This window comes from Phasianus colchicus, chromosome 6 (genome assembly GCF_987193195.1).
Source record: "Phasianus colchicus chromosome 6, bPhaCol1.hap1.1, whole genome shotgun sequence".
In the NCBI taxonomy this organism is placed as follows: domain Eukaryota; kingdom Metazoa; phylum Chordata; class Aves; order Galliformes; family Phasianidae; genus Phasianus; species Phasianus colchicus.
Window position 1 is genome coordinate 51,305,389 of NC_143441.1, and position 25,298 is coordinate 51,330,686.

Consider the following 25,298-nt stretch of genomic DNA (forward strand, 5'->3'; position numbering starts at 1 on the left):
TTTCTTTCCTATTTCTGGAGTACTTAGAAAATGATCGTTAGTCTGTAAGTTTTTCCTGTTATGCTTGAAATTTTTGGAGCTGATCTTCAGGGTGGCTTATTTCTGATGAGGAAATTGAACAAATATTTCCAAATGCAGTCGTGAGGCATCTCCATCCTTTAAAATCTTCAGGAATTTCCCTTTGCTGTGGGAATGAGGCCATAGAAAGGAAAGCTCTGATTGCACTTCTCCATTCTCACATACCGGTACCACTGGAACAACTCTGCAATGCAGCTGATTCTCAGGAAGTTTCAGAACAGGGGCTTTGTGTCAAGCACTAGGGTGTGTGTGCCCTATGCTTGCACATTTTTTTTTGTCTTGGAAGGTCTCATTTCAGCTTGTGAGAATACTACAGGAATGTTTTGCATAAGTTAATGTTTCTAAGACATGAAGTAAATTGCAGCTAGGGGAAGAAAGAGTCATGGAGAGTCATACAAGAAGCATCACAGAATGGCTTTTGTTGGAAGGGACCTTAAAGATCATCCAGTTCCAATCCCTGTCATCGACAGGGATACGTTCCACCAGACCAGGTTGCTCTAAGAACCATCCAGCCTGGACTTGAACATTTCCAGGCATGGGACATCCACAGATTTCACAGCTTCTCTCCACACCATTCTACTGGGACATCAGACTGGGAGAACTGATTCCATTTTCTGACTCCTTCCCAACATCCTGCTCTTCTTCCAAATGGCCCAACTAATGTCTCTCTCTCTTCTCAGAGCCAGAAGTTGTATTTACAAACAAGGAGAAGGTGCAGAAGGAGGTGAAGGCTGCACCAACAGAAAATGCCACGCTGAGCTGCGAGGTGGCCCAGGACAAGACCGAGGTGAAGTGGTACAAGGAGGGGAAACTGATCACCTCAAGCAAGAAATTCAGGGTGGAGTCAGAGGGCAAATTGCGTCGTCTGGTGGTGAGCCAGGTGGAGAAGAAAGATGCAGGGGAGTACAGCTGTGAGGCTGCTGGCCAGAAACTGACCTTCAAGATTCATGTCACAGGTGAGAGAGAACACTCTTTGCCCTTTTCTTTCTATTTCTAGAATAATTTCTAGAATATTTAGAACGATTATTCTTTTCCTATTTCCTAGTAGGTGTCATATTTTTGGAAATCATGACTGGTATGGTTTAGGTCTGATGGAAAAGTGATGAAAAGAGTTCTGAATATATTTCCCTTTATATCTCCTCTGTAAAGCTTTAGAAAGTCCTTGGGACAGGCAGCTCCATTCTTTAAAAACTTCCACAGTTTCCCTTTGCTATGGGAACAGATCCATACACAGGAAGGTTCTAATTGTACATCTCTATCTCCACACACTTGTACAATGGGACAACTCTGCAATGCAGCTGATTCTCAAAATGTTTTACAAAAGAGGGACACTGTGGTGAGCATTTGGGTATCAGCCCAATGTCTGATCACTTTTTATTCATCATGGAAGGGCTCATCTCATCCTGTGGGGAAGATATAACTGGAAGGTTTCGTGTAGATTAATGTTTCTAAGGCATCAGTTGGAAGTAAGGGGAAGAAAGTGATGTGGAGAGTCATCCAAGATTCATTGCCCTACTGTGTCTCCTGAGTAGGAAAAACATTTTCGTTTTCTGACCTACTCTCTGCCTCTTAATTCTTTTGCAAGTGACCTGACTAATGTGCCTCCTGGAGGATGAGGGTATTTCACCATTCGGATGCAATAGTGTGAGATAAGCAAAGCTTTTCTCAGGGTGGGATGGGAAATAGTGACAAAGTCCTGAACATGAAGTCCTGGTCTGTCACACAGAATGACCAGTGCTGATGGCAGAAGCAGGTGTTGAGAGCAAAAGAAATGAATGATATGGGTCTCTGATGCATCATGGTACATTTCCTGACACCAGGAATTCGTCAATTTGCACTCAGCTTCAACCAAAATTATTTCTTCCTTTGACTGCAGTACAGTGGCTTTAAGAACCACCCAGGTGATCTCCTTACTGCACAGAGATAGTTGCTTTGTCACAAAAAGATTACTAAAAGCTTCTTTAGGAAACAGAACTACAGCAGACAGACAAGCAAATGAAAACCAAGCGAATCACCTTCTATGGCAGAGTTTCTGTGTTCTTCCAGCAGATTTAAGTGTGTTCTGCCAGGTCAAAGAGATGGTTTTCCATTGTTCCTGTAAACTAAAAGGGCAGTGGGCAAATTCATATCTTGGAGATGAATCTTTTTCTCTTTTCAGAGCCAGAAGTTGTATTTATCAACAAGGAGAAGGTGCAGAAGGAGGTGAAGGCTGCACCAACAGAAAATGCCACGCTGAGCTGCGAGGTGGCCCAGGACAAGACCGAGGTGAAGTGGTACAAGGAGGGGAAACTGATCACCTCAAGCAAGAAATTCAGGGTGGAGTCAGAGGGCAAATTGCGTCGTCTGGTGGTGAGCCAGGTGGAGAAGAAAGATGCAGGGGAGTACAGCTGTGAGGCTGCTGGCCAGAAACTGACCTTCAAGATTCATGTTACTGGTAAGACAAGTATTGTCTGTATTACAGCAGAGGATTATAAAGCAAAAACCGTAGTTGCTGTTATACAGTGATCCAGTTGCAATTGTCTGCGCTGAGCTTTTTTTCCCTGTACTTGATTGCCTGGATTTGTAGCAAGTGAAGTATTTGATTTTAGTGTGGCACAAAGGCCTGTTTCAGTCTGTAGAATAATAATTGCTGATACACGTACAGTGAAAGCAATATTCAAGATATTATTCAAATCCCTCCTGTGACTGATATCCCAAATAATGATTCTTGTTCATTGAAACACCTAACCAAGGTAAATATGTGTGGTGAGGCTGGAGTGCACGTTCTGTGTGCAGCCTGTCATGGGAGGAACAGCAGGTGCTCCTCCTAGCAGCACGCTGCCTGTTTACTATGCCTTTATGTTGGAGGTTGCATCTGGAATGGTGAGTCTGCCACTCACATTAAGAGACCCGATAGACCTCGAGTATTCCCAGAACTCAAAGTAAAATATCTGCAAATCACACGCAAAGAACAAAGGACTGGGTTGGTGAGGCAAAAAATAGAAGAGTAAGTTACGAGCCATCAGGATGAGGAACAGAAATATTTTCAGCTGAATTTGAAAGGAGGGCAGTGGAGAGATGTATGCCCCAAGTGACCCTGCTATGAAACATTTCTGAACGCAGTGCTGGAACAGCAGAAAGCAGATGAGCAAAAATTTCTGCTGATAACCAGCAGAAGAGCAGTGTTAAAATGAAAATAGCTCTGAATGGCAGTAAATAGGTATTTTTTCTCATGCATTTTATTGTTATAAGATTTCAATTGTGAGTGAGCCATTGAAAAATTCTTTTCATGTCACGCTTTCAATATCATTTCTGAGAACTGTGTGGCTGGAATATGTTTTGTCATTTGCTATTTTGGCATTGACACTCACTGCGATAGGTTGCAAACGTTTCTTTTCCAATTTGTGATATAACATGCTTGAGATCTCAGCCTTCAAGATGCCCTAACACTTTGCTGGGTGCTAAATGGCCTTTGGTCAGGAAAAGTTCTCAGCAGTGGGTCCTTCAGACCAGGTCTGTTAGGTTTCCAACCTATTTTAAGCTCGTGATGTCAAAGGGAACCGTGAAGTTGCAAACATACTTGTGTACTTTGCCAGCCACTATGCTGGGCTACCTGAGTGCTGTAGGGAGAGCATATTTCCTTTGTGCCTTTGACAGTCACAGCTGTGGCAATGGAAGAAGCCATGAAGAGTGTGTTCAAGAAGCCAGGAGTACTGTTCTGGGTCATGAAAAGTGAACCAGGAAGCCATTGGCTTTGCTATCACAAGTTTATGTGTCTTTGATGTTTCACTGTGGGTCTTTAGTAAAAGGAACTCAGGGGCTTTTGGTTGCTTGCAGGACAGATGTTCTTTGGGAACGTTTGGGTTAAATATGTTTGCATAGTGACTTGCAATCATGGGACTGGTGTGAAGGATCCTCTTGGTTCCTTTTCAGTTCCTAGGTTCTTTCTTCCCTAGATTTGGCATTACAGTTTACTTAAACAGAAGAGTTGGTATTCTCTAATGAAGGCAATCAGTATGGGCACAAGTGGTAACCTAAAAATTTTCCAACCTGTACATACAAACCTGCAAGGTGGTCTCATTTCAGTCCCTTAGTCAATACTTTCTTTCTTTTCTACACTCAGAGCCAAAACCTGTGTTTATAAACCAGGAGAAGGTGCAGAAGGAGGTGAGTGCTGTCCTGGCAGAAAGTGCCGCCCTCAGCTGCGAAGTAGCACAGGATACAACCGAAGTAAAATGGTACAAGGATGGAAGACTGCTTGCCTCCTCTAGAAAGTTCAAAATGGAAACTGTGGGCAAAACCCGGCGTCTGGTTGTGGAGCAGGTGGAGAAGAAAGATGCTGGAGAATACATCTGTGAGGCTGCTGGCCAGAAGCTGACCTTCAAGTTGGAAGCAACTGGTGAGTATTCACTTTGTGAGCACTAAGCAGCAATCCGTGTGGCTTAGAGGAAGACTGGCTATCTTCTACCCTGTGGGCATGGTGCAATCATGATTCCCCCTGCAACAACATCAGTGAACTGCACCACACGTTAGATTCTCCTTTTTAATGTAGTGGTAGCAAGGCAAAAATCTGGTCGGGGAATATTTTTGACTAAGGAAATGCTATATAGATTTTGTTTATCTTTGCACACCTCATCACCTGATCTGTTTCAGTGACCAGGAGCTGAAAATAGGCATGGGATGTTCTGAAGAGCAGAGAGAGAGATAGGGAGGAAGGTGATTAAGAGAATCCCCTCTGCTGCTGTGTGTTCCAGAACTGCCCAGTTCTGTGGCAAAGCATTGTATGAGATGAAGAGAACAAGAGAAAGGGAGTAGAAAGAGTAGAAAATAGGCCATACTTATGCCATACTCAGCATATTAATACTTCTCAATTAGCTTTAGAATTCTAGAAATGGCAGAAGAATTACACAGGTAATTTTACTTTTAAGAAACACATTTTCACAGATAGCAGATAAAATGCATACTTTAATTTCCATTCCTTTGCTTCTCTTCTAAGCAGAAGCTCTGCATTTCCTGATGGATCATTTTCTTTCTTCCTACTCAGCAAAAGATTGCATTAGCCATATTCTTATGTTGTAACAGATTATGGAGCTGGTATGCAATTGTGAGTCATGGAAACTGAAAACTGCTGTCTTTGAGGATTTGAGAAGTTATTATTCGTTTTCCTATTTCAATATCTTTCCCAGAACCAGAGGCTAAATTTGGAAAGGAATTTGTCCAGAAGGAACCTCTCGTTGTACAAGAACATGAAAGCATCACACTGATTACTTCAGTAACACCTGAAACGGCTGTAGTGAAATGGTACAAAGATGGAAGAGAAATCAAGGCGAGCAAGAAGTATGAGATCAAGAGTGATGGGGCATCCAGGACTCTGACAGTGAACCTGGCAGAGAGCACAGACACTGCTGTGTATGCTTGCCAGACAAAGAATGACAAACAGGAATTCAAAGTAGAAGTGAAAGGTGAGCAGATAGCAGCCTGCAAATTGTGTCCCTTCCTAACAGCTGCTCTTTTCTTAAGGGAGGATGTGAAGTGAAGAAGACTGATCTCTCTTAAAAGCTGTTCCAACCTTCATACTTGAATTGCTGTTGCAGCTGCAGTGGCATCCCTAACACGGACCAGAAAAGTCCTTGCCTCCAGAGATCCAAGTTTGTCCTTTGCTGACCGCTTGAGAGCTCAAGAACTTTTCCTGGTGTTTGCTTCCCACTGTCATCATGCAATTTCTATCTCCTCCTGAAGCAGTTGTTAGGGCATGGGCAAAGCCTTAGCTCTTCCTGACTCTGCTAAGCATGGCAAATCTGATGAGGAGGATGTAGAATGGGATTTATGTCCCTTCAGACACCTACACTGGAGAAATGCACCCATGCACCCCACCAGCTGGAGAAATGCTCCCATGCACCCCACCAGCTCCATTCAGCTGTGACTGCATGGGAGTGGTTGCTAGCAGGTCATGATCCATCCAGCAGGTTGAATGTGTCACATCCCATTGGTTGTGTCTGCAGTTACACGAAGTACAAATGTGGCTGCTGGGGTTCTAGCATCTGTACAGATTTTTAATTGTATTCAGGCAAATTAGACTCTGTTAAAAAAAAAAAATAAATTAAAACAGCAACAAGAGACAATCCCAACCAACCAACAATAGCAACAAAAAATCACCCTGCATCTCATCAGGTAGAAGATTAGAAACATAGGAAGGTAAACCTCAAGCCTCTCTAAGGCACGGTTCTTGTGTTGCAGAATGATAATGATAATATAATTCCATGTTGATAAAATCTCTCCGAATTTCCATCTTTTGGGTTTATTTCAGCCTACCCTGATCACCAAGTCTGTCTGTTTGTGGGTTTTTTGCTTGCTTTGATTTTCTTGTGGTCTTTTTTTTTCCTTTTAAATTTGTCTCTAATAGGTTTTGTAGAACACATTTCTTAACTTCTACTTTCTCATAGTTCTTTTCTTTCCTCTCCATCTTAGAAATCCCAGTGAAGTTCACCAAGAAGCTCGAAGCCGTTAAGGCTGAGATTGGAGGCAGTGTGACTTTGAGCTGTGAAGTGAACCATGCCAAAGGCAAGGTGGTGTGGCGCAGGAATGCAGTTGAGATCAAACCCAGCAAACGTTTCCAGATTCACGAGGAAGGGGTCAGACGAACCCTGACAATAACAGGGGTCCGGGCTGAGGATGAGGGAGAGTACTTCTGTGAGTCCAGAGATGACAAGAGCAGCATTACCATCACCCCCAAAGGTATGTCTCTGGAAATGAAGGGTGACAGTGTGGAAGGATTCTTGGCTTCCCTCATCAGCCATTACAACCCTGCAGAGATGAGTTTATTCATGTGTTTATGCTGTTCCCTGTGTTAGCAACCAAGTACAAAACTTCCTCTCTAAATAGCTGTGGAAACTCTGTGAAGAGCACAGCTGTTGAGCTCATGTAGGTGGGCAAATCAGCCTTCATGGCGCATCGAGGCTGGAATTAAGCATCCTAAATGTAAGATAGGATTTTTTTTCCCTTCTTCTCCTCTTTTTTTTTTCTTGCATCTTTATAGATACAACCTACAGACAGGAGATGTGATGGTGCGTTATGGTGATCACTTACTGCGAGTTATAAAATTTGATGCTTTCAATAAAATCATTGACCCTGTTGGGTCTTTGAAAGTGCTCATAATGCATCTCAAAGATGTGCTCCTAAGTGGTTTCTTCTTCTCCATCAGCTCCCAGAGTGGTGAAATTTGTTACGAGTCTCAACAACGTGGCTTCTGAAGAAGGAAAAGAGGCTGTGTTCAAGTGCACTGTTACTCCCAGTGATGCTGTGGTCAGCTGGTTCAGGAATGGTGTCAAGATTGAAGCCAGCAAGAAATATGTGATCTCACAGAAGGACACCAACCACAGCCTCACCATCACTGATCTGACACTGGAAGATGCAGCTGAAATCTCTGCCAATGCTGAGGGTGTAGAAAGCACAGCCAACCTCAGAGTCCGAGGTAAGGGGCAGTAATGCCCTGTTGACAGGTTGTCACTGGTGCTGTGGTTTGTGGGTTTTATGTAGTCTTTCCTCTGATTATGGTAACGGTATGGAATTTTGTTTCCTTAAGTAGGGTTTCCCAGAGTGCATTGGGACAGGAGCCACCATTTAAATTCTTTCTAAAAAACTGTTTTGTGGATTCTCTACATTGTTACTATTATTTCTTCTCATTTAGAGGCCTCAATCTCATTCAAGAAGAAACTGGAGCCTAAAACTGTTGAAGAGAGAGACACAGTGACCCTGGAGGTAGAGCTGACCAAGCCTGCAGAAGTCAAGTGGATGAGGAACAGCATTGTATTGAAGCCCAGTGAAAAAATAGAGATCAAAGCTGAGGGAACAAAGCACATCTTGACAGTTAAGGACATCTCCTTTGCAGACAGGGGCTTTTACTGCTGTGAGAGTCCTGATGACAAGACCCAAGCCAAGATCAATGTGGAAAGTAAGTTGAATGATTGCGAGGTCTGTAAATACACTGGATTTGATTTGAACTTGGATTCAGGTCTTCTCCATTATCACAGTGGCCACTGCCACCCCTGCCTTGCCATGGGGACATGGGGACACAGCTGTGGGTTGGCCATGAGATAAATACCTGAGATAAGGTGGAAGAGAAGGCATGTCACTGACCATAACTTTTTAGCTGATTCTTCTCTTTCTTCTGCCCCACCTGTGGAGGCATTCAAGGCCAGGCTGGATATGGCTCTGGGCAGCCTGGTCTGCTGGGGGTTGAAACTGGATGAGCATTGTGGTCCTTTTCAACCCAGGCCATTCTATGACTCTGGTATTTCTCACTCTGGTGCAGTCTGCTTTTTTTCATTTGTGTGGCTATTTGCGACCTATTCCCTGCTTACCCATCTGTTCTTCTCTACAAAGAGCATCTTTCAGAGCATCTCCTTATATTCAATCAGCGTTAAAAAATCAAAATAAAAACACAATAGCAAATCTATCTATGGATGCTTTCCTTTCAAGTAAGCTAATGGTGTCTCAGCTGTAGTCCTGTACTTCTGTCCTATTTCCTGCATCCTTTTGCCATGATTGCTACAGAACAGACAAGGACAGAATTTAAGCACTTAAGGTCTATCTAATTTTGTCTACAAAGCCCCTGCCTCCAATTGCTGCTGTGTAGGTCATAAATAATAGGTACTGAAAGACTTGATAGCAGGCTATAGTACGTAAAAGTGGAAGCAAACAATCCGTTCTCCATGCAGAAATAATGGACTTCAATTGCAATGAGGAAGATACAGGTTATACAACAAAAAAGCTTTTTAATGGTTGGATGACTGAATAAGTCATTTGGAGGGGCTTTGAAGCCTCCACCACGGGTTTCAGAAAAGATTAGTGAAATATCTGTCTGGGACATAAAGAGCTGAGCATGTCCTGGAGCAATGGAGAAGGGCTGGATGATTTTTGTAGGTGTTTTCAGCCATAGAATTTTGCATTCTGTTGGTGTGAGTGTGTTCTTTACACACTCACATGTACAAGATGGACAGGTTGATTTGTTGTATTGCTTCAGATTTTGTACTAGAATCTCAGCATTGCATAGATGTTAGAGCAGGTTAAAGTTCAGACTTCTGCAAAGTAAAGAGGCTTCTGCAATTTGTCTCTAAACTGTTTTAGCTGTGGATTAGCTTTGCAGTTTCCTTCCATGAGATTACTTATACAGCATGAGTGCTTAAGTTTAACTCTTGCTCCAGGATTTTGGGCATATTATTAGGAAAAACATCACAAATAATTTCACCAACAATTCTCCCCACCTACATGTAGCTTTCCTTTTTTTCACTGGAAGGGTTTACATTTGCAAATAGGTTGGGCATGAGGAAATTGCAGACAACAACCCCATTAATTCTTATGAAGCTCTAATTTCTCTGACTTTGGCCTTTGTTTTGTGATTCTGTGTACATGCCCTGTAGCTAAAGCCTGGGTGTCTTCCCTAACACCTTCAATCTCCTGTTCTTACTTAAGTTACTCCACTACAAGTCTCTCTGCTAGTACAAAAGCATTTTTATTTTGCCCCTTCTGTGAAGCAGCAGCTGGAAAGGGTGAGATGAGGACTGGGTTGGGTTTTTGTTTGTTTGTTTGTTTGTTTTGCCTAAGAGCAAACTGGGAATCAAAAATATCAAAAATTGATGACAAACTGTCTCATACAGAGCAGGGTTTGTCAAATTACTGGCATGCACTGTTAGGACAGCTTCATCATCAACGTATTCCAGGCTGACAGTTGTCACAAAACTCTGCTTCTGTGTCCCAAAATGTGCAGTTATCACTTCTATTGGCAGTTGCTCATCTTTTCTCCAAACTGGATGGTTGTAGGGAATAAAACAAGCAAGCAAACAAACAAAACAACCTGCAGATATTAACCTCCAGCTGATTGTCAGTGCTAATCTTTGGGCCATGTGCATCATTTCAGATCCTTCTGCGGCCAACAGAGGTAGGAAAATACCAAGACCTTTCAGAGACTGCTTTAATTTGTAGAGGCACTGAATTACCCTGTAGGGTGTCTTTCTGAATATTTAAGGAACCACAGGTGACTATGATCCTGATTTATATTTAGGTTCAGGCTTGCAGCTTCAGTGAGATTAGATGAATGGCTCCATGTAAAATCTCAGCAGCAGTTTATAGATATCACATGTTGGAAGAATGCAGCTCAGCATTGGGCAGTTTGCTGCTTCATTCCCTCTTACAAGTTGCACCCTGAGGCATTTTTTTCAAACTCTGATTGTGTCAGTTTCCTTCCAGAAAGATCATCAAATCATTCAGGTTGGAAAAGATCACTGAGATCCCCAGGTCCAACCCCAGCCCACCCCACCATGCCTACTAACCACGTCCCTCAGTGCCACATCCCCATGCCTCTTGAGCACCTCCAGTGACTGCGATACGTCAGCATGGTTGCTTCAGCTGTGTGAGTTTTTAGACACTGGTTGTTGTTACAGCCAAGCGAAAAAGCAAAACTGATAGAACAGTGTCTATACAGGAAGCAATTGGCTGTCCTGATAGCTGCCAACAGTGTTTTCACAGTTTTGCACAAGGTGTGTCATGCAAGCTTGCATGAGTCTGGATTAAAAACTTCCTGTCCTGATGGAAGGAGAGGATGTTGGCACAAGATAACTATGGGACTTGTGCTCTACAGATATCTAGTTGCAATCACAGCTTATTGTCACTATAGAAAATAGCTTCTCTGTAGATGAACTGAGATAGTTTCATTAAGTGGCTGAAGCTTTAAGTGATCCAAGGTGAAGCATGATCCTAACTGGAATTTAGCTAAATGTAGTAGAGAATTACTGTGATCATACAAGCACAGGAAAGGGGCAGTGTACAAAAGTCATTCAGCTGTAGTTATTTTAAATACGAATCCTCCAACTAAAACAGCATTCAGCTCTTGTCCTGGTTTATGGTAGAAGCGAGAATTTAACAGCAGAAGACTAAAGTTATGCTCCGTATTTCTTGTCACTTAAGCAAATATTTGAATATATTATTTTCTTTGGCTATGTTAGAGCTCATATTGAGGTCAGCAGATGTTCTTTAAATGCTCAGTCTGTCAGTGAGCATCCCTCCCATCTCTTTCCCTTCTCCTTGGACTGATATTGCATGGTTTGAGAATGCTTTCAGAGCAAAGTAAATGAGGAATAGCTATGTGAAAACTTATTGCTTTTCTCCACTGTAGAAGGCACTTAATCAAAAGACACGTGTGTGTTCCAAGCTTAAGATTTCAGGAGATACTAGAAACAACTGTGCTGCTCAAACCTGTAGTCTGGCTGAATATTTTATTGTCAGTTAGGGTCAGAAAGAGGTGTTTGAGTAAGACAAATAAAAAAGTCATGGGTAAATTGGTCCTTCTTGTGATACACTTCTAGGCTTTCATCAGGGAAAAGAGTAATTAGGTCAAATAATTATAGCAGAAATTATACCAAGAACATGAGAATGAAATTTCAAATCTCTTGATATGAAGTTAAACTTTGCCTAGTTCTACTATTCCCCAAATGTTTGTTGCCTTATGAGAAGAACAACTTTGCAAAAGTAATTTTTTTCAGTCTTGTGTGCAATACAAAGTAGGATAATATCAAGGGGGCCACTTGAAAACTTTTGCCTGTGGCTGTTTTTATACCATCTGGAAGGATCCATTTAAGAAGAGCACACATGGATCTGGTTATGAACAAGTTTCCTTTTTTGTAGAAGTTGTTGTTTAATTTGCAGATACTGTACCTGGGGGAGGAAGAGGGAAGTAACTTCTTTTGGAAGTCCTGATGCTATTCAAGCATTCAAGGCCAGGCTGGATGGGGCTTTGAGCAACCTGGTCTAGAGGAAGGTGTTCCTGCCTACAGCAGGGGGGTTGGAACTAGGTGATCTTAAAGGTCCTTTCCAACCCAACCTTTCTATGATTCATTCTATGATTCTATTTCTCAGCTGCTGGTGTGAGATCTCCAACCTCTCCCTGTTGTTTTTCAGTGAGGCAGATCAAGCTGGTGAAAGGTCTGCAGCCCCTCGAAGTCTCTGAGAAGGGGACTGTCACCTTTTCTGTGGAGGTGTCCCACGAGGATGTGGAAGGGACTTGGCAGAAGGATGGCGTGAGGCTGAAGCCTGCACCAAATATCACGATGGGCGTCCAGGGGAAGAAACATTCACTGACACTTTCTTCTGTGACTCTTGAAGATGCAGGACTCATCTCCTTTAAAGCAGAAGGCATTAATTCAACAGGGAGGCTCACTGTGATAGGTACTGCTTGGTTTGGGATTTGGTTATCTGCTCCTCTTCCAGAGTACTTTAAGAGCACAACCGGTTTTCTTTGCAACTGCAGAGTACTGCACTGCACTGAGCCACCAGAGTATCCCTCAAGTATCGAGAGGATTGTTGTAACATCATTGTCCCTAGCCCAAGTAATGATAACATGCTCAAAACAGTAGGTTTTTGTTGTTAATTACAAGTTATATTAAGCATGGAAAGTAAGCGCTGCCTTTTATTATTCCTCATGCCAGGTGCTCCTAGAGATCTCATTCCCAACTAAATTCACATCCTTTTTTTTTCCTTCTCAGAATTGCCTGTGAAAATCAGCAAACCATTGGCAGATATTAGTGTCACTCAGAAGGACAAGGTCACATTGGAGTGTGAGCTGTCCAGGCCCAATGTGGATGTCAAGTGGTTCAAGGTATGGCACGCAATGATATTTCCATTTCTGGCTTCTCTGGAAATGAATGAGAGCTTTTAATTTCACTTCCAAGGGATGCAAGTCTGAGCTTTTGCTTTATAGCTTTGAAATAGCTCTTTTTCCTTTATGCTTTTTAAATTGCCCAGGTCAGCACTCTTTGTTGTTATATCCTGAGTTCATTTATCAGCTTGAAATTGAAATTTGTCTCGAGCTTATTGTGAACTCCTGAGGTCTTGCTGCACAAAATGTTGTTGGTAGGAGTACAGTCTTGAGCTTCAGCTCTCACATAGAAATTCTCACCCAGGATTTATAGCCTCGTTGTGAACTGAGTTTTAAGGTAAAACCTCAGTTTTCTTTGCACCTTATAGTCTGAGAATTTGCTCAGGCACTTTGTGTACCTTCCTGGGGCTCAGCTGATTCTTCCCTTACGTGGGTATAATGTCACTTCTTCAAGGTAATGTCCAAATGAGCTTGTTACCAATCCTCTGCAGTGCTTTAAGCTGTCACAGGTCAGACAGAATATATGTATATTCTACAGCCCTTCCTACGTGTTGAAAACATTGCACTGTGCTTAAGTTTCAGTATATGTTCCAGTAAGTACAGCTCCATTAAGTCTAGGGAGGCAGGTACATTAAGCATGGAGCTGAAGACTCCTTTTGCTCAGTGCAGAGATGGAAGGACTGATGGAGATCTGACTTGGCATTTTCCCTTCTAGGACGGGAAGGAGCTCCGGCAAAGTAAAAAAGTGGGCATTACTTCCCAAGGAAATAAGAGAAGTCTCATTATCCACAAGTGTGAATATGAAGACCAGGGAACCTACACGTGCCAAGCAGCTGAAGACAAGACATCAGCTACACTAAAGGTTCATGGTATGTTTAACTGAATGAGTAGATAAATCCTACTAAGGTATTTTGCTACTCAGCCAGAAATGCTTCATGGGCACTTTGGGCATTTCTTAGTTAGTCATTTTTGGATATCTTTCTCTTTTTAGTGAGAAAAATACTGGCAGAACTGTTGTGTGCTTGTTCTGTACTTAGAGGAATATTTTTGGAAGAAGCTCTAATTGAGTTTTCCATCTACTGGAAATGATTTACATTTTCTGGAATCTAAATAGTATTTCTAGATCAGCGAGTGAGTAAATACTGGACAGACTGGCACAGATCAGGGATTCAGTGTCTGGCATGCCCATGGTTTGGTTCTGCTTCTGCCACTGCCAAAGAAGGACTTGGCCTGAATACAAACTGGACAGTCCCTGGGTACAATTTCAAGACTTGCCATACCTTTTACCAGTGTAGTAAATGCTAAAGAAAATGCCATGATAGCTGACTGCCTCTCTTCTTTATGCTCGAGACAGATTTCCCCTCCGTGTATTGCAGTGGTTAAACCCCAGTTTAGTAATTCATCACCAGGCTCTGAAGCATCAGACTGGTCACTGAACATGCAGGTCTGCTATGCCCTGCTAGATGCCATCTTCCAAAGGAACATCTGAAAGGATTCTTTTTTCTGATTTCTTACTAGATGCTGTCCTCATGTGGCCACTTAGGTTCAGTGTTAGCAGTCTCTTCATGAACATCCGTCCTGTTCTGTTACTTTGGTGAACTCATTTTCTCTCTCTGTCTGCAGCCAGGTTGGGTTGCTGTTTTAGTGCTGGCTGGTTTATGCAGGAACTCTGCTCCTGAGGTTAATCCAAGTTGTATCTAGGCCCTTCAGAAGGAAAGGGAAGCAGTAGCACAGAAACGTGGTCTGGTTATGACATAAATAAGTGCAGACCTGGAGAGTTAAAAAGGAATTGTGTAATGTTCAAGAGATTTTGAAGCAAAGGTACCCTCTAGATAAAACTTGTCCTGAGATTCCCCATATGTTCTGGGCACACATGCTAAGGAGAGACTGGGGAGCATGCAGAGAAGCATATGATTGAGATAGGTTTATAGTGACACAAGAGACGGTAGAGTTCTGTTTAGTTCTCCTTGGCATAGTTTGGAAAATAAAGATGAGGTGATTGGTGGTAACCAATATAGCTTCATCAAGGTCAAGTGATGCCTGACAGACTTGGTGGCCTTTCATGATGGAGTAACAGCATCAGTGGATAACAGAAGAGCAACTGACATTATCTACTTGGACTTGTACAAAGCATTGCATGGCATCCTGGTCACCAAATTGGAGAAAAATGGATTTGATGGATAAGGATAAGATTGCAGAATAAGGAATTGGCTGGATGGTCACGCTCAGAGAGTTGCAGTCAGTAGCTCAGTGTCCGGGTAGAGACTGGTGTTGGCACCAATGTCATTTAACATCTTTGTAGGTGACATAGACAGTGGGATCAAGTGCACCCTCAGCAAGTTTGCAGATGATGCTAAGCTGTGTGGTGCTGTTGACATGCTAGATGGAAGGGATGCTACCCAGAGGGACCTGGGCAAGCTGGAGAGGTGGGCCCATGGCAGCCTCATGAAGTTCAACATGGGTGAGCGCAAGGTCCTGCACCTAGGTTGGGGCAGTCCCAAGCACGGGTACAGGCTTGGAGGAGAATGGCTTGAAAGCAGCCTTGATCCTGAGAAGAGTCGGTTTGGAGAGATGTGTCCCTGACTGTAGCAGGGGGTTTGGAACTAGATGATCTTAAAGGTTCTTTCCAACCCAAACCATTTTATTTTATGTTTTTTCTACCCTTAATGTGACCGGAAAGGTTTTAGAATAAATGAGATTCTGGCTTCCATGAAAACTATTTGCAGTGTGTTCCGCTGTAGCTATTAAGTCTGTCTTTAAGTTCAAGGGCACTTACTGTGTTGAAGAGAGAAACAACTCATAAACGGACGATGGTTTAGAATAAAATGTAATGCCATTTGTTTTCCATGCAAATATGTGGAAGGTAAAGATGCTGCACTCAGTTATGGAGACACCCTGACAAATATATCTCTACTGTTTCACAGCTCGAGATATCAAGATTGTTAAACCACTGGAAGATGTGGAAGTGAATGAATATGAGAGCGCATCTTTCGTCTGTGAGATTTCACACGATGAGGTTCAAACCCAGTGGTACAAAGATGACAACAAGCTGAAGGCTGACGACAACATTAGAATGCGTCAAGATGGTAGGGTGTAAGGGGGGGATCTTTTTCCTGAGTGGGGGGGTGAGTTGGAGAACAAGCAGAAAGGACATCTGAAATCAAGTTAAGAAGGCTCAGAAGGGAGTTTCCCTTTTGTTTTGGGATTGTAGTTATGCTGGAACAAGTGATGTGGTGGGAGCTTTAGTGTGGGAGATATGATGCTATCCCACCATCCAATTCTACTAGGAGCAGGTAGGAAATCAGTGCAATTATTTCCAAATTGGGGGTGAGCAGGGCAGTCAGTTCACCTCTCAAAGGAGTTTTTGTCTGACAGTGAGTGGGTTCTTCTGTCTCAAGTACTTTAAGATGATGGTGGCTGCGTTCAGTCAGTTCTTGTAGAAGCCATGTTTAGATTATGCTTTGATGGGGATGTGGATGTAGGGGAATGGGTGGCTTTGCTGAGATGAGGACAGGCAGTGGTGATGTGAAACCAGATGGATGATGCTCAGGCTGGCAATGCTCAAGAAAGCAATGTGTGGTTGTGTGTCTGCTCTCAAGAACACGGTTTGGTGGAGGTGGGTTGGTAGTTGGAGTAGATGATCTTAGTGGTCTTTTCCAAGCTTAGTGACTCTGGGGTTCTCTGCTTCAGGAAAGACCTACTCGCTGACTTACACACGTGTCCAAGTCAAAGATGCAGCAGAAATCAAATTTGTAGCAGAAAAGGCAGAATCTCGTGCCCATCTTACAGTTAAAGGTAATTATGCTTCTGATGATGACTTTGCTTGAATTATCTCACGTTTTAAACCAGCTAACATCCTTTGCTTTAATGTCAAGGAAGTTAAACAGCACCTGAACCTTTCACAGAAATAAAAACTCCTACCTACCTTTCTGCCTGTGAAATATCTACCTTGTCATTTGGGATTTACTTTTGCTAAGTAAAAGAGTTTATTTTCTCAGGAGGTTGATTTTCTACCTTTAGACTTCAGGTTTGTGTTTGAACATTGAGGAATAACAAACATAGCTTGACTTTTTCTTCATTTTCTCTGTTGTTTGAAAAGAGCACAGGTTTGTTTTTATATATAATGTTAAGCTTAAGTAGTGTGATAAAGAAAGAAAAGGAAGATGTTTGAATTAACACACTAGTCAAGAGCTCAGGAAATCTGAGTTCAGTCCCTGGCTTTGCCACTGCATGGCCGTACAGTGCTGAAGAATTCACTCTTTATCTCTGAAATCTGGCCATCCAAGTGGTAAAATAGGGATAACAAGTCTTTTCATTAGATCCTTATTTGCTGTGCATTAGAACAAGTGCTTAACAGAGTGTTGCCATCCAAGTAACCATCCATAAAAGAACCATTGCTGAGTTTTATTGGCCTCTTTCACAGAAACTGTGCTGATTAGTATATATGTACATATATATATACAGATATGCTTGTTTGTTTTAGAGCTGCCTGTGAAAATTGTGAAGCCTCTGCGAGATAAGATTGCACTTGAAAAGCATCGGGGATTCCTGGAGTGCCAGGTGTCTCGTGCCAATGCTGAAGTTAAGTGGTACAAAAAGGATGTTGAAATTCATCCTAGTGACAAATACGAAATTGTGAGCGATGGCGTGTATCGGAAACTCATCATCAACGATGCAGACTATGAAGATGAGGACACATACACTTGTGATGCCTTTGATGATAAAAGCAGTGCTCATTTCTTTGTTGAAGGTAAAAATAATAATAATAATAATAATAAAAAAATGGAATGCAGATAGACTTATACAAAAGCCATTGTCACTTACTTTGAAAACAGAGTGTGAATTAAACAATTATTTAAATTCAGAGAGTTGTTTTTTTTTCCCAAAGTCCATTGATATTCTTCCTCTTACAATTATAAGGGCAAGAACATCCTGGAAAATGAATTTTTTCTAAGTAGAATCATTACATTTGAGCTACAGAGACCTTTACTAGGAGAAAACTAGGAGATAAGTTTCCATAGTTAACCAAAGTAAATATCAATATCTGCATTTCATTCAACCTCTGTTCCAGTTTATAATGTCAAGAGCTTGTTATAGGGATGGGAGGATCATGGTTTTCTTTGGATATTGGGCTGGGAATCAGAAGATCTGGGCTCTCTTCAGGTTGTCAAAGTCTTATTGTCTGACTTCTTATCAACATTCCTTTTTTTTTCTTTTTTCTTTTTTTTTTTTTTTAAGATGTTTTATGGCATTTTAGCTGATAGATGCAATGTTCATGCGCAGTAATGCTGGCATGAGAGAACAGGGTGATAATGTAAGGGTTTTTTTCATTCCTTCTAAATCGCTGCTTTCTCTCATTCCATCCTTCTTGAAGAGCAATCCATTAGCATAGTAAAGGAGCTGTGTGATGAGGATGTGACCGAGCCTGAGGAAGCCAAATTTGAATGTGAGATATCCATTCCTTCTGTAAAACCTCCCAAGTGGTATCTACGTGGAGAAGTCTTACAGCCTGGCAGAAACATTATCATGCACCAAGAAGGCACCACCCACCGACTGACCATACTGAAAACCACCACTGATATGACAGGCACCATTCAGTTCTCAATTGGAAAATCAAAATCCACAGCAAATCTGCTTGTCAGAGGTAACGTGTCCTAGCTTGGATTACATCGTGAGGATGAAGAATTAATTAATGTACAGTCTTCCTTCTCTGCGAGCTTTGAAATATTGTGTGTATAACTGGAGTGTCTGCTCCATTCCCAGTTAAAAGTTGTTAGACACTAAATGGGACAGCTATGTCTCAGTAAGGGATCTGTTTTAATAGGAGTGATGTGCTTAGTATTCAGATCTACAGAGCTAAGATTTTTTCCCTTAGCTATACCAAAGAAGTCAAATCAGGTGAAATTTATTGTATTTCTGAACTAAACAAGTTTAAGTTTGGTAGCACATACATTTGATGCAGTTTGTCATTAATTTGATCTGGAACAAAGCTTCCAGGCTTTTTATCTTCTGTTGTCCCCAGATTAAGAGTCTCCATTCACATCCTGAAGTCCTTGTTATGTCTTCAACTCACTCTTATTTGAATAAAAGCCTCAACTGAGAGCAATTCAATAAGCACAGAATAAGAACTGGACTGTGAATTTGGTAGATAATATACAGTATTATTTTATAGAAATATAATCAATAGCATTCCTTATAGATAATCATTTGTTTTATCTTCACAGAACCATTGTGAACATGAGCATACATGAAATTAGTTGGAATGGAATACATACGAGAAACTTTCCTCTTCTTCCAATTGCCCTCATCCTTTCTTCTCTTTCAACTCTGCTTTGCAGATTACCATATACAGATCACCAGGAAGTTGGAGGACAAAACAGCTTTGGAACGTCATTCTGTCATCCTGTCCTGTGACTTCAGGCCTTCTCCAAAGGTTGTGAAATGGTTCAAGGGCCACACACCCATTGAGCCCTCTGAGAAGTACAAGATCAAGAGGGAGAAGCATTCAGCAGAGCTCAAGATCCTGAAGCTGAAGCCTGACGATGCTGGTGTGTACAAGTGCAAGGCAGGAATTGCAGAGACTGAGGCCACACTGACAGTTGAAGGTATGAGCAGGGAGGATGGCCTCTTGCACGTCCTTATGGCTTAGTGTTTCACCTAAGGTTTCTCTTCTTGAGGTTGATTTCTACAGTTCTCTCTTGCTAACTTTATAAATGTATAATCTTCACTGAGCTGTTTATATTATGCAGTGTGCAGAAGTTACAGCATACTGAAATCCAACATTTACACTCCGGTGGGTTGGGCACACACATGAGCAATTTCTGGGCAAGGTGATGGGATTACATGGAAAAGAAAGATAAGTTCAATTCTTGAGACATATTATTTTCCATTTTGTCCAAGGAACTGAATACTTTGAGGCTCTTCAATAATTCTAAGTAAAAATGTTGGGTTTTTTTTGCATGTGGATTGAACTGTGACAGGTCTCTGATTTTTGGTGCATGTCTGTGGTTTTCGTTTCCACTGACCACTGTGTCAGCTCTTACCTGTTGTTCATTTGTTAATCATAATAGTCATAGATTCATAGAGTAATTAAGGCTGAAAAAGACCACCAGATCATCTAGTCCAACTATTCTACCACATTCCAGCATGACAGTAATGGTTGATAGTAACATAGGTGCACCTTGTTTCCCTGCAGCCCGCAATGTAGAAGTAACCAAACACCTGCAGGATGTGGAAGTTGAAGAAGAGAGCTCTGCTGTCTTCTCCTGTGAGCTGTCCCATGATGACGAGGATGTGGAATGGTTCCTGAATGGCACCCTCCTTTACACCAACAATTACAATGACATCAAGAACGTTGGCAATTGCTACACGCTGACGATGAAGCAGGTCAAGCCTGAGGATGCTGGCACAGTGACAATGAAGTCAGACAAGGTGTCAGAGAGCGCGCATCTGAAGGTGATAGGTGGGTCTGATCACACCCCTCCTGGATGTGAATAACAGATGCTAAGGAGCTATAGTTTACTATATAGTGCAGCAATTCTCCTTCTAAACCTCACCTCTCTGGGGTGACAAGTCATCAGGGGCTTTCTTCCAGTGGAAGGCTCCATTGTAGCAGATGAATATCAACAGAGGAGGATGGTTTTTTGGTGTCCTGCCAAAATATTCCATAGCTCATTATCATCATTTTACTTAACACAAGAGTTTCAAGAGCAATTTCTTTTACTGCTTCAGTAGTATGCAGTGTAAATACTGCTGTCTCTAAGGATTTATGACTGCAAGGAGCAGAGCTTGTGTTTACCTCCAACGGTAGGACGCAGCTTTCAGTATATCTGTTCTTGAGTGGCACAGATTCAGCACAAAGAATGCAGTTCTTAATATGCACAACTTAATTGCAGAGATTTGATGAGTTCTCATATATCACCTCAGCCATAGTAAGTTGCATGCTGAATCTGGTCAGTTCCTTGGAACTCCTTGAAACACAAGATAAAAATTTCTTTAGAAGCACATCTGTATGTGCATGCTCAGGTAACTCATAGTGATTTGTTGTCCTGAGTTACCTTCATCACAAATTTGTGTTGATCTAGAATGGATGCATCTGTGGGAAACATTCTGAGACATTCTGTCTGAAAGTGAGTCTGATATCTTCCACATTCTTATAGGAAATCGGGGAGATCATTCTATGTGTGTTTTGTGTCCTGGTATGACTGAGCAACCTGATCTAGCAATGGATGTCCCTGTTTATTCCAGGGGAGTTGGACTACATACCCTTTAAAGGTCCCTTCCAACTCTAAGTATTCTGTGATTCTAATCTGCTCTCCCCAGCAATTAAGCTATTTTACTCTGTCCACTCAGAGTTTGAAAGATTTCCTCTTCCTCTTTTCTTTTATATTTGGTGGATTTTTTTTTTTTTCCCAGTATAGACATCTTATGTGTGAAATAGAAGATAGATAAAAGGAGTCAGTAAAACAGGAAAATCGAAAGTGTTCAGCAGCATATCCTCTTAAAGCTTAATGCTTAAGAATGCTCTGCTTCATGAGAGGGTAGTGCCAGCTCTCCAGCTTTAGAAGAGCTGCATCCCATTTACTTCACATGATGCCCACCCATGGCAATGCAGGCTGCCTCTCCTGTTCCCTGTGTTCTCCTAGTGATCAGTTCAGAATTCCATTAAAACTCATTCAGTTGTCAGACATGAAACTGCTTTAGGTTCTGTGTTGCTGTTGTCAGCATTGGTAAGGGTTTATTTATCCCTCTTTAAAAATCTGAAAGCAACTGGAAATGTCTCAACTTAAATATCCCACTGTCCTGTGTTGCCTGTTTAATTCCAGAGAAGCCTGTTGTCTTCATGAAGTCCTTGGATGATGTTTTTGGTGAGGAGCGAGGTGTGATTAAACTGGAATGTGAAGTCTCCAAAGAGAAGGTCAAACCAGTGTGGAAAAAGGACGGTGTTGTGCTCACTTCTGGCAACAAATATGAACTGGTACAGTCTGGGAAGACCCTATGTCTCCTTATCCACGACCTCGAGAAGGCAGATGCAGGTTTATACACCTGTGATATTGGCACTGATGTTGCCAAGTCAAAGGTCGGTGTTCAGGGTAAGTGCTGTGGACAGTAAAGAGATGCTGAAAACACATTCAGGTTGGTCACTATGTCTTAGACCTTTTCCACCACGAGACTTAGTGGTCTCTACAGTAAAACAGTGTTACTGCAATTTACCACAGTGATGTCTGGACAGTTCCCCTTGCTTTTGCTGTAAATATATCTCATTTTTCCATGAAAATCACCGAACATGTCAAGAAGGAAATGCTTCCTACAGCCATCCCTAAAATGGAGAAATGGTTTGAACACCAGTAGGGGTAGGATGGTAACAAATTAGCAAATAGAAATGTTTAATTTCTTGTCATAGGCAAAACCCTTTTTCTTACACAGCATCCTAGAGTTGTCCTCCCTGTTAAGTTTTTCCCTCTGTAGCTCACTGAATCTTCACTCTGCTCCATTGAGTGAGCTGCTCTCCACATAGTTCTTCCAGAGCAAAGCCAGGAGATTCACATGTCTCTTTTTCTATAGCTTTCTGGCAATTCTGAGTGGAGAATGTCTGAGAAATTCTTTGCAAGTCAAGTACATCAGTAAGGAATGCAGCAAATTCTGCAAATCCTGAGTTAAAACACCAGTACTCATGTCAATCATAAATGCCTCTTCTCCATATAAACCTCATATTAACCTACCTTTTATCTTCCAGAGCTGAACATTGGCATTACCAAACGGCTGAAGAACACTGAAATCCAGGAGGGAGAAGATTGTACTTTTGAATGCATTCTGTCCCATGAAAGCATTGATGACTTCAACTGGACCCTGAATGGAAGCAGAGTGGAAAGTGGTGGGCGATTTAAAGCTTCTAATGTGGGTCGGAAGTATACTCTCAGTATCAAAAGTGTGATTCCTGCTGATGCTGGGGAAGTCGTTTTCACTGCCCGTGGTCTAATCTCCAAAGCCTCTCTAGCTGTGAAAGGTAATGAGATCAGAGAGATTTTGGGGTCTGATTCCTTCAATTGCCTTCTGATAAGATTGTCACGAGAACTAACTCATAATATTAAAGTAAGATTAAAGTAAATAGCAACCTTCTATGTGAACCTTGAAGCACTGAGAATTTCTCTTAAAAATAAGTGAAAGGATGAAACATTTTACACAAATGTGAAAGCTGCCCAAGACACAGGGGTAATGTTGGAAATGAGCATCTCTCTACAACTTGTTCCATTAGCAATAAATCAGGAATGATCTGTTCAGGGAACTGTAGGAGCAAGTATCCTCTAAGTATAAGCTGAAGGGATGGCCTTCACATCATATAGCTGTACAAAAAATTCCTATCTGGAACATGTGCATTCGAGAGCATCATCTGGGGCTCCCAGTGTGATCAGTGGAGAGAAGAAAGAGGCAGTTATGGTTCATCCTTCACAGTTGGGTAGATTTAAGACAAAATAGATGGTGCCTTGATTTTCATTGCCCATATTTAGCAGATTACTGCTGGCTATAGAATGGCCTCTATTGCAACTGCCTCTCCAACTTATCTCCAGCGTATAGATGCATGTATTTACAGAGAGACATCCTACCCTTAGTGTACATTACTCAAAATGCATTTTTTCTTTCAGAAAAACCTACTGAGGTTACGAAACAGCTGGAGGATAAGACATCAGCAGCAGGGCAGGACATCAGCCTGAGCTGCGAGCTGTCAAAACCCAATGTGAACATCAGGTGGTACAAGGATGGCAAAGCAATCCGAAAAAGCCAGAAGTACGACTTGCAGCAAGAGGGAACAAAGGCCATTCTGATCATCCATGACTCCACCATCAAGGACAGCGGGGAGTACACCTGTGAGACAGAGGACTCTAAAACAAAAGCCAGGGTCACTGTGCAAGGTGAGTTGAAAAGCACACTAGGGATGGCATGTAGAGAAGTCGAGGTAAATATCTGCAACCTGTGGGAGATGTTCTTCCCTTCTGCTTTTTTAAAGCAGGATCAATTCTTAGTTTTCAGAAAATATTATGGATTAGAGCCTTTTCTTTAAAATAATCCGGAAACTGAATGATCCCCACAATCACGTGGCTCTGGGCAGCCTGGTCTAGTGGTTGGTGACCCTGCACATAGCGGGGGGGTTGAAACTTTGAGGTCCTCTTCAACCCAGGCCATTCTATGATTCTATGATCTTGGATGTTAATGAGCCAAGCAAAGATGGCAATCTGAATTAGTCTTTATTGAATATGGGTAATCAAAACTATACACAGTTTGCCAGATGAGATCCTACCAGCACATGTATAATGTTATTAAACTTTCCAGATATCTTCTGGAAATATGCACCCCATGTCAATGGGTAGACTCAGTGATCTTCTTCGACTCTTTCTATCCTTATATGCTGTGGTTCTCTAAGTGAGGGCAAAGGAGATTCATGATCCCTCTGTATGCTTGGGACTTGTTGGGGTAACAAACCTCTTTGTCCTACACCTTCATCCCTCTTTTTTTTTTTTCCTTCCAGAGAAACCTAACTACTTTATCAAGGAACTTTCAGATCTGAAAATTGAAGAAAGCGGAACTGCAGTTTTTATATGCCAGAGCGAGAAAGCTGCATCCTCTGTGATATGGAGGAAAGGCATAGCTGAGCTCAGGCCTGGCAGGAAATACGAGATGACACAGAAAGGACGAGACCTGCAGCTGACCATAAAAAATCTGGAGAAAAGTGACAGTGACACGTACACCTGTGACATTGGTGATGCCCAGTCCAGAGCCAAGCTAGTTGTGCAAGGTATGCATGAGAGCCATGTGACTGTGCATCCTGTTTCTCCATTACCAAGACATTACCTTGGTAGAATTCGTACACTTATGGCAGATCTTTGGGGCTGCAGCTTGCTGGCCTGAATAGCAGTTCACAGGCCATGCACAGAGCAAACTGCACAGGAAGGGAAGGAACTGTACCAACTAGAGCAGTGGTGTTCAGTGGCTGTGTGTGCAGATGTTTTTGTCCTGCCATCCATGCATATGCAGATCTGTTTCTCAGCACGTGGGTAGCACATTCACTCATTTTTGGCTCAGATTCATGACACATATACTGCACAGGACATGGACAAAGATATAGCAACATGGAACCTGACATGTAGAGCAATTGGTCGATTTGGAGCATTTATACGTTGAGAACTTTATGTATCATTTAAAAACAAAAATGCTGACATAAGTTGAGGCTGGCAATCCTGAAATCAGTGTGAAGTTTCTATCTCTGACCTTTCTGAGTTAAAAGTTTTTCTGAATCATAAAGTTCAAGATAAAAGTAAAAAATTCCCTGATGCTGCATTCCAGGTAGTTCCATTAGGAGAAAGATCATAATATTGGATTTGCCTTGTGCTGGCTACTTGTCCTGCTATATGTGTTCTGGTACTCTGAAGGTGTCTTCATCCTATACTGGTGTGTGTCTTGTACATATCTTTTTGTGAATAGTTTTTTTGTGTTTAGTAACAAGGAAATTTTGTTGCAGTCTTCTGTATCATGAGTGTGTTTCTTTCTTGAAATACGTGGAAAATCTTGGATGTTTCCACAATGGTTTTCATGTTGG

General features: G+C 42.0%; 1 protein-coding gene across 1 annotated transcript in view; it reads left to right on the top strand.

Moving 5' to 3' along the window:
- OBSCN (obscurin, cytoskeletal calmodulin and titin-interacting RhoGEF) overlaps nucleotides 1-25,298 on the top strand; it is a 175,186-nt gene that overhangs the window by 43,619 nt on the left and 106,269 nt on the right. The window contains exons 18-37 of the mRNA XM_090143262.1: nucleotides 759-1,034; nucleotides 2,237-2,512; nucleotides 4,181-4,456; nucleotides 5,244-5,519; nucleotides 6,526-6,792; nucleotides 7,259-7,528; nucleotides 7,745-8,008; nucleotides 12,010-12,276; nucleotides 12,594-12,706; nucleotides 13,422-13,575; nucleotides 15,631-15,792; nucleotides 16,397-16,501; nucleotides 17,190-17,456; nucleotides 18,081-18,350; nucleotides 19,045-19,311; nucleotides 19,902-20,168; nucleotides 21,532-21,798; nucleotides 22,443-22,712; nucleotides 23,350-23,616; nucleotides 24,231-24,497. Of these exons, the coding sequence (XP_089999388.1) occupies nucleotides 759-1,034; nucleotides 2,237-2,512; nucleotides 4,181-4,456; nucleotides 5,244-5,519; nucleotides 6,526-6,792; nucleotides 7,259-7,528; nucleotides 7,745-8,008; nucleotides 12,010-12,276; nucleotides 12,594-12,706; nucleotides 13,422-13,575; nucleotides 15,631-15,792; nucleotides 16,397-16,501; nucleotides 17,190-17,456; nucleotides 18,081-18,350; nucleotides 19,045-19,311; nucleotides 19,902-20,168; nucleotides 21,532-21,798; nucleotides 22,443-22,712; nucleotides 23,350-23,616; nucleotides 24,231-24,497 (4,848 nt within the window). The remainder of the gene's footprint in view (nucleotides 1-758; nucleotides 1,035-2,236; nucleotides 2,513-4,180; nucleotides 4,457-5,243; nucleotides 5,520-6,525; nucleotides 6,793-7,258; nucleotides 7,529-7,744; nucleotides 8,009-12,009; nucleotides 12,277-12,593; nucleotides 12,707-13,421; nucleotides 13,576-15,630; nucleotides 15,793-16,396; nucleotides 16,502-17,189; nucleotides 17,457-18,080; nucleotides 18,351-19,044; nucleotides 19,312-19,901; nucleotides 20,169-21,531; nucleotides 21,799-22,442; nucleotides 22,713-23,349; nucleotides 23,617-24,230; nucleotides 24,498-25,298) is intronic.